General features: G+C 50.5%; 1 protein-coding gene across 2 annotated transcripts in view; it reads left to right on the top strand.

Annotated features, from left to right (window-relative positions):
- Nucleotides 1-1,688: 1,688 nt before the first annotated feature.
- The window catches only part of LMO4 (LIM domain only 4), a 17,024-nt gene continuing 9,749 nt past the window's right edge, over nt 1,689-8,963 (top strand). The window contains exons 1-2 of one of the 2 annotated variants that reach the window (XM_004442909.3): nt 1,689-2,377; nt 5,101-5,339. In XM_004442909.3, the coding sequence (XP_004442966.1) occupies nt 5,104-5,339 (236 nt within the window). In that variant the 5' untranslated portion in view covers nt 1,689-2,377; nt 5,101-5,103. Of the gene's footprint in view, nt 2,378-4,889; nt 4,915-5,100; nt 5,340-8,963 lie in introns of those variants that run through there. The other variant, XM_004442910.3, reaches the window with a different exon arrangement.

Below are 8,963 nucleotides of genomic sequence, written 5' to 3'. Positions count from 1 at the left end.
CCCAGGCCGCAGAAGCAGAGCACACGAACTTAACCACTAGGACATGGGGCCAGCCCTAAGGAACATTACAACTTTTTAAGTTGGCCTTCTTTAATCACACCCATCTGCAGCCATTTTCTGTATAGGTCATTTTAATTACTATTATAGTTTCAATGATTTTTAAAAAAATGTTGTTCATATGTGCACAAAGTGACTTGATCATAAAAATGCAATGTTAAATACCAATCAATGTCATTTAATTTTGAGCTGTTAGAAATATAGAATAAAGAAATGAGTATTCTAATTGGTATTTAAAAGGTCCTCTGCTTGATGTTATAAGCAATGATTATTGTTTCTTTGGCAGCCTTAATTTTGTTGGTTTGAAAGACAGAAATCCCCAAACAGACACTAAAACCATAGATGTTGAATATCTGCCTTGTCTAGCCAGATCCTTCTGCAGGTTCCTTTCCTCAATCTAGCAGTACTGAGTGTAATACAATATGAAAACTCGTCCCACAAGGCTGGTTTTACTTAATGATACTTAGCAGAAGGGCTTTGCACTTTCATGTTAATTTCCACCAGAAAAATCTCTCTGGAACTTACTAATAATAATCAGACCTAATATTAGCCTCAGATCAGAAATTTATTAAACTTATTTGGCAGAGAAGATGAAGTTGAATGACTAGGTACTCAAGCATCTAGGCTGAGCTTCGGCCCTGGAAAGAGACTCAGGCTAGCACCCTAAAAGCATTCCTCAAAACTTGATTTATACTTCCAGCGACCTTTCTAATTTTCCAGAGGCTGTCAGATTGCGAATTTTACTATTACTTCTATTGCTTTTTGGGGCTATGAGAAACTCGGCTTCTCATTCTCCACAGCGGGGTGGATAGAGGGTCAAGGCTTTCCCCCTGAAGTTTTCCCCAACTTCGAAAATAAGGATTCTGATCTTTTTATCACCAACAATGGACAAATATCTATGAAATGCCTACTAGGCATTTAGTTTACACTCAGATTAATAGAGAGAAGAGGGGGTAAGTCGACAATCTTTAGAATTATTGATTCCCTTACTTTTTACCTTTTTAACTAAACTTCCACTAAGGTTCATAAATTTCTAACACCGTGAATTTTTGAAAAACCACCTCTTCTGCGTGTGTGCGAAATCCACCGTCCTAAGATTTCGGGAAGGCGTTTCTTCCCAAACAGGAAGAGACCCATTTCTGAGAAAGATGCGAAGTAAGTTTCCTAAGGGTCTCGTCTCCGCGCGAGGGGAGGACAAACACCGAGGGGCGAGCGGGTGCGGGTCCCGAGGGTCCCCCGCACGCCGCGCAGGCAGGTGCGGCAGCCCACGCGCCCGCCTGCCATCCCGGGCCGCGGAGGGCAGCCTCGGCGGGGTCCCCGGCGCCCCAGTCACTTCTCCCCACCTGATTCCGGCCCTTGCCTTCTCCTTTCTCCGCCAGCTCCGCCGCCTCCCTCTCGCCCCCGCCCGCAGAGTCTCGTTTCAGTCATCCCTTTGTCCTTGCCCGGATTGGCAGGTTTTATTATTCCGCCTGAACAATCCGGCCGCCCAGTGGCTGAGGGTCGCTGACGTCGGCGGCAGAGCCGGGGAGTAGTTGGGATTCTGCTCTGTCAGTAACACATGTGTAAGAGCCGCGCCGGGAGCGAGCGAGCCGGCTAGAGGCCAGCGCCGCCGCCTCCGAGCCGGGCAGCAGCAGCCCCAGCAGCCGCCCCGGCAGCGGCGCCGCCTCCAGCGCGCCGGGCCCCGGCCGGCCGCAGCTCCCGACTCCTGGGCGCGCCCGGCCCGGCCTCCGCCCCGTCCGCCGCCGCTCCCGGGGCTGTTGTTTCTGCGGCGGCTCCCCGGCTGGAGGTGCAGGAAGCTCGGCCGAGCGGCCGCCGCCGCCAGCCCGGAGCGAGCCAGCGAGCGCGCGGGAGGGAGGCAGGCGGTGGAGGAGGAGGAGGAGCGGGAGGAGCGCGGGCGGGGGCGGGGGCCGCCGGGCGGGGGAATATACAAAGTGAAGCCACATTGCCAAACTTGCAGCAGCGATTGCAGCAGTTGCTGCCGCTGCGCCGCGCCTGAAGCCGCGCCGCGCGGGCCGAGGGCTCCTGCAGCTGCTCGCGCGGAGCCGGAGGCGGAGGAGAAGGACGAGGACTGAAACTGACACTTCTGCTCCCGGCCGCCTGCCACTTACGCGGGGCCCCCGAACCTAGCCTCAGAGCAACGCGTTAAAAAAAAAAAAAAAAAGCAGCTCGTAGCCCCCTCCTCCCCTTTCCTGCCTCTGCGAGAACTACCCCCCCCCTCCAGCTCTGCCAGCCAAGGCTCCCCTTCCTTGGAAGCCGAGCTGCTTCGCTCGCATTTCGCCGCCGCCGCCTCTTGCGATATTGCAATATAGGGGAAAAGCAGGTAAGGGGACGGCTGGGGAGCCGCGGGCAGGGAGGGGGGAGAGGGTGGAGGGGGCCGATTTGGGCCGGGGCTGTTTTCTTTGGCTCCCTTCCCTTGACCGTCCCAAATTGCAAGTAAACAATACGTCGGCTTAGATAATACGCGAGTCTGAAACTACCGAGGCCGGCCTGCGAGCTAGCACGGAGGGCAGCCCCGGGCCGCCAGCTTTGTAGCGGTTCCTGCTTACAAAAGGGTTCTTCTTGGAGACGGGGCTGGTGGGGACCTTGGGGGTGGGGGTGGGGATATTTTCAGTCCCGAAAGGAAAGGCAGGGGGTGTTTAAATGAGGGTGTAAGTATGAGAAGTAGTGTGGGGAAAATAGTCAACGACCCCCCCCCACACACACACACTTCTAGTAAACACAATTTTTTGAAACAGTGGCAGAAAGGATCTAAGTGAGCAGGATTCGGTATTGCTGGTTCTTTTAAAAAATTCCTCTTGGCTTATAAGTCTTTTGTTCCAATCCAGGAGAAATCCGGTGAATCACCTAATTAAAATCAAGACATGAATTAAGCATCCATTTTTGTACTACAAATTGCCAGCGCTACGTTTGTCCCTCCCTCGGTCTCCATTAAAAAACACCAGAGACGTTGTTAAAGGGGGGCAGATTTTGCCTCTAGCTGCCAGTTCTGCTTTCTATTTCACTGACTATCCCAGGACCTAAATTGCTTGACTATGTAATTACTAGAGTATAAGCCTATTTAACTTAAAAGCTTTCTTTTTTTTCCAACTCTAAATGAAACTTGATGAGGGCCCGTCCTTAGTTATCAGGGGAGTCAGTTTCTGGTCAGTCCTCTTGATTCATCTCTTTTAGATTTAATCAGCATTAAGGTATTGCTTGTCCTTAAGAGCTTTAGCTAATGGGGTTACTGGATGCTTTCTCAGTGTAATGTTTCCCTTGCAAAAAAATATACATATATATTTACCTCTCACCAAAGATGGGGGCGGGGAAGAGCTTGGAATCTCCTCCCTCCCTCTCCCCTTTTAAAAAGGAATTCGGAGCGATTAAAACGTTGGGGGAAACAGTTTAAAGACCTAGGGCAGGAAATGCAGATTCATTTGGGTTAGGGCTGAAATTGTCACAAAAAGCAATTCCTCGAGTAAATGCATCAGATAAATCAATTTACATAAAGGTATGATGCATTCGGATAAATGCAATGCTAATGGGTTTTAGAGTGGTCCTGTTTCCAAAGTCTCAGGGTTTTGTTACAGCTTAATTGGTGCAGTTCTTATTCTGGTTTATTGTGCGGTCACTGGACACACGTTCCGGGACTCTTTCGGAGGAAATGTGTTTAAAATCGGCCTGTTTAAGGAACCCGAGTCCTTGTTTCGTTCCCTTCCCCTCTTTTTTTTGCAGTAGCCAAGTTGGGCCGGGGACAGGCAAAGTTCGCCTTCTCCCTTCTGAGGTATCAGCTGAATGTCTTGAGCAGATAGCCGGGAGCCTCGGGGGGAGCACACACTCTCGGCTTACAGAGGACAAAGACAAAACAGGCTGCTTAATTGGCAGTAAATAACTTGATCTTTTTATAGAATAAGTGACTGGAGGAACACTAGGACTTTATTGGACTCAGGATTGGAGGCAACAAATTAATCGGTTTAGGCTAAGCTTTATAAATTGATTCCTATATTATACCCCGGTTGCTTCTCTCGTGACATTCATTAGAGTGGGGAATTTTTAAAAGCAGTTTTCGGTGACAGCAGGACTGGCTCGAATATAACTTGTGCATCCTTTAATAGTGCTTTCTCGCATATTATCTGTAACGCCCCCCCCTTTGGAGGAACAAAGCTTTAGCATTTAAATTGCTGATCAAGGGCAGATTAGCGAGACCAAAGTGAAGAGTGTTTGTATAGGAAGTTAACAGGCATCCTAAAGTTCAATGATCTATTATTCTTGCCTGTGTCCTGAAAACCCAGAGAAAACACTCATTGATCTTCAAAATGAAATGAGATTTGGAACAATAATGGGAGATGGCGGTCACTACAATGGCATGTGAAAGGTGCTGTTTAAAATACGAAAAACCAGTTTCGCAACTTTACACAACGCACCCCCCCCTCCCATCCCCTCGCCTCCCCTCCCACCACCATGCTCTCCATCTCCCCTCTGCCGGTTCCTCCCTCCTTCCCTTTCAGAAAACCGAACTATTCCCAACTTGTGAACTGCAGCTGCACTTCCCAAGGCAGAGCTCGGGAGGGAACGTGGCTCCGGCGGGGGCCGCCTCCCCACTCCCTTCGGCTCGCGCTCGGGGCTTGGCGGGGGCCGGGGAGGGGCCGGGCGCGGCGGTGGGTGGGTTTGACCCTCATTTGCTGGAGGCGGGCGGTGAAGGAGGGAGGAGGGGGCAGTGGGCGGAGGCGGGGGCTGGGAGGAGGCGCCGCGAGGGGTGGAGCGCGCCGCGGAGCCTTGCTCTCGGAGTTTTGACAGTACCCAAGCTGAAATTGTCAGCGGCGGCGAGCGCTGGAAAGTTGAGAGGAGCTCGTGGCCCCAGAACAAAGCTTGAGAAAAGTAAACAGGCGGCTGCTGCCGGCGAGCCTCCCTCCTTCCCTCTCCCCCTCACCCTCCTTCCCGCCCTTGCCCTGCTGCTTCCCTCCAGCAGCTCTGGGAACGGGTTCGCTCTCCTGCGCGGCGATTACTAACTTTTGCATCGCCCGTTTTGTCTTTCTCTGCCTGTCCCCTTCCCGCCCTCTGCAGACCATGGTGAATCCGGGCAGCAGCTCACAGCCGCCCCCCGTGACGGCCGGCTCCCTCTCCTGGAAGCGGTGCGCAGGCTGCGGGGGCAAGATTGCGGACCGCTTTCTGCTCTATGCCATGGACAGCTACTGGCACAGCCGGTGCCTCAAGTGCTCCTGCTGCCAGGCGCAGCTGGGCGACATCGGCACGTCCTGTTACACCAAGAGCGGCATGATCCTTTGCAGAAATGACTACATTAGGTAAGACTTGGCTGCCTTTCTCCGAGATGGGCGAGCAGAGCAATGGCAAGATCAAATGTTACCAAGGGTTTTAAGGAAAGGAGCGCGGCACCTATTTGTAGCCTTCACCTCAAAAACCTTCTGGTTGGCCGAATGTAAGGGGTCATCTTCTGATTTTTCATGACATTAAATGCCATCCTAAGTAGAAACTGCCCATCTCATGGGACTGGGCCACTAGGTGTGCAGAGGTTGAGCACTCTTGGGACCGAAATTTTAAGTGGTCAGCTCCGACTGAACCCTCCTCTAAAAATAAACATTTCAAGTGGGAGTTAGGTGCTTTTTTAAAGCTAGGTAGGGACCTACATAGAAACTCGGAGACAAAATATTGACTTAAAAATAAGTGTGGTTAGTGAGAAATGATTTGCCTATGGTGATGGCTAATTATATTTACATAAGCACCTTTAAAGTTTTTTTGAGTGGAAGATTGTGACTCATTCTTTGTGTTCCTTGTGAAAAATGCTGATTACCCATCGTTTAAAGACTTGTAATTCTTCTCATAGCAAAAAAAAAAAAAAAAAGAAAAAAAAAACCCCAAACAGAAGAACTTAATGGTAATACTTGGAGCCTTGCAATGCTCAGTGTTAGTGTGTGGTTTGCGATATAGAATTTGCCGTTTTTTCAATTGAGGAATGTTCAGATTTTGGTTTTTTTGTTGTCGTTTGTATCACTACTCTTGATCCCCAAAGAGATTTAGGAAAAGAGGCTATAGAATTATACTAATCTTGCATTTTAAAGCAATGTATAGGAACATTCATATGCCCGTGTAAGCAGTCTTTTCCAAGTTTCAGTGCAATTAATGGAAAGAATTCAGGAGGTCAGGTGCCTATAGGATCTTTTCAGGTGAACTCAAGCTACTTAAACTCATTAATTTGAAAGGAGGCATTTGAAGGATTACACATTTAATTTGAGTAAATGGTTTGATAGACTGATGCACATGAATGCTTCTAGGAGGTGTTCTGTTTCAACATCCAGTAATTAAAAAAAAAAAAAAACCCACACGCACACCGTTGATACTAGAGAACCACTCACTTCTAAGAAGAATTGCATTCTATTTCAATTTCTGCCCTAAACCGTTTTCTTTATAGTGATTAGTAGGAAATTTTGCTCTTTCTTCAATGCGAGTGGATGAGGTATTTTGTTCCAAAGCCCCATTGTGATTCCCTCAACTCTGCGACTAAAACTGCAAAAGATCTCAATACGGTTCAGAGCTGAGTATGGGTATGTTTACTCCAGTGATATCATTAGTGTAAAATGATGGAGTAAAATGACATTTGGTGATTCCGATAATGCAACCTATGTCCACTCTGCTGGCATCCTCGCTCAGCCAAGGAAAAGAAATATAGGAAGGGAGAGAGCTTTTATTTTTAAATTAGGATGGCAGCATTAATTTCACTAAGTGTCCTTTTAGAAGTAAATGTTGGAAAATCAGGAGCATGGGTGTAATGCATTCTGGTCTTCCTTCCAAGCAATGCCATGAGCTTTGACAGTATTGTAATTAAATAGAGAGCAAAACTGTGGTAAGAAAACAGGGTGGTTTAAAGTAGAAAAATTGACGGTGCTGTTCAGATGCTGTGAGTGGTACAGATTCATCTCTTCCAAGTGCCTTCAAAAAAACCTTCACTTCTGATGACCACTAATTAAAAAGAAGATGGGTCCACTACCATTCCCTCGGGACAAATTTAGGCAAGTGGCTTCTTGGGAATTGCCTCCATTGCTTTCACTATTCTTGGGGCCAAATATAAATGCCCCTTTGGTGTTTTCTTGTGGCTTAATGGAGCAGTGGAGGATTTGTGCCCAGCCCTGAGCCTTAATTAATTGGGTTCATATTCTCACTTCCTTTCTTTTTTTCTCTGATTTGAAAACTGCAGCCAGGCTCGCTCTTGAACTAGATACTACTCTGGGAACCTTAGGTCTGTCCTGGAAGGATGAGTTCTAGCTCAGTACCAAATTGATGGCCTCACACTGCTCAGGACTCAGCAGCAGCTGAGACCCCCCCCCCCCCCCAGCCAGTTTAAGGGATCTTGGAAGTCTTCTTTCAGTGTTCCCTCCCTCTGCCCCTCAAGATGCCAAAAGGGTGGGAAGGTGGGGAGCTAGTGCGCGTTCCTTTTCCTCTCAGCTACCCCCTCCCCAGTCTCCCTCAAGCCCACTTGTTGGAGGAGCTTTCAATTCTGCAGGGACCGCCACTGAAGAGTGGAGTAGTCTGCTCGCCGGCCGCCAGGTGAAGGGGACCCTTCGGCTCTTCGGCCTGGCTGGGACCGCAGAGCGATTTATTAAGGGGCTTTTAAACTGTCTGACTTTGAGGTTGTGGTTTTTCGAAAACAACCAAGATCTTGCTGAAAAGCTGCGGGAGAGCTGGGAGAGGCCTCGCGGGGGAGGGGTGGGGGAGATGGGGGGAGTGCTGCCTTTCCCCAGTCCCTTCCCCCTGCGCGACCAAGTGTCGATTGGGCAGAGCTGGGCTTCTACCTCCTCTCCCTCCAAGATTTCAGATAAAGCCGCTGCCTTGCTGCAGCGAATCCGCACAATTAAAAGCTTTAATTAGCGGCTCCTCCATTTTCTTAGTTCTGATGGGCTTTATCTAATGAGATCTGGTCTCTGGCTTAGATCTGCTCCGAATGACGTGTCCGCAATGAATGAGAGCTGCGTCGCAAACAAAACATTTAATTAACAAAATTGGCCTCTAAGAGAGGGAGGGAAAGACCGGGGGGGGGGTGGAGTGGAGGGGGAGGGTGGATCTTAAAGGGGCCAACGCCTGCCTGCCCCCCCCTTTACAAAAGTCGGCGAACCTTGGAATTGCCCCCCGCTCCCCCATTTCCCGACCCCCCAGCTCAACCCAGGATCCACCAAGTAGCTTCAGAAACTCTGTTTCTCTTTCCTCCAACCCTTCTTCCTCCACCCCCACCTCCACCGAAGACTAGTGCGGAAAGTGTAGCGAGAGGAGGAAGTTCGGGGACCGACGGGTGGGGCTCCAGGACCGGGGAGGGCGAGGAGACCCGCCGGAAGCTGGCGGTCCTCCGCGAGCCCCTTCTCGCTCGCCGGGCCGGGGCCGGGGCCGGGCCGGGCCGGGGGCCGGCGCCGCCCGAGGCCGCAGTCAAGGCGCCCAGCCGGCCGGCGGCCCGGAGCCCGCGAGGGGGCGAGCGCTGGGCGGGAGCCGGGCGAGCGGGTCGCGCTTTCTTTCCCGGGGCTCCGCTCGGGCGGTTCACGTGGCGCCCGCAGCCGCAGTGAGCGCGGCGCGGCCGGGCGTGGGGGCCCGGGGCGGGGGCATCGGGGGTGGCTGGTGGCGGGGGTGTGTTTGGGGAGGTGGTAGCGTTAGGAATGGAGGCGCCGCCAGACAGCGAGTTCATTTCCCTGGTAATCAACAGCAAGCTGCTATATTCAGAGAATGCTGTCCCTTTAATTGAACAGGCTAGGTAATTAAATGGCACTTTTCCAATAGGACGTGCTAGGTAAATCTAATAGTTGGTTATTTAATATCACTTTGAAGTCTGCCCACTCAAGCACAATGACAGCACAGGAGCATGTGAACTATTAGCTAGGAAAAAAAAACCCCAGGATCTCAAAAATTAATTAAATCGCATGCAATTTAGG

The sequence above is a fragment of the Ceratotherium simum genome, chromosome 2 (genome assembly GCF_057802395.1).
Source record: "Ceratotherium simum simum isolate JZ-2026a chromosome 2, ASM5780239v1, whole genome shotgun sequence".
NCBI classification, from domain to species: Eukaryota; Metazoa; Chordata; class Mammalia; order Perissodactyla; family Rhinocerotidae; genus Ceratotherium; species Ceratotherium simum.
Note: the sequence above shows the minus strand (reverse complement) of the source record. Positions and strands in the feature narration are given on the sequence as shown.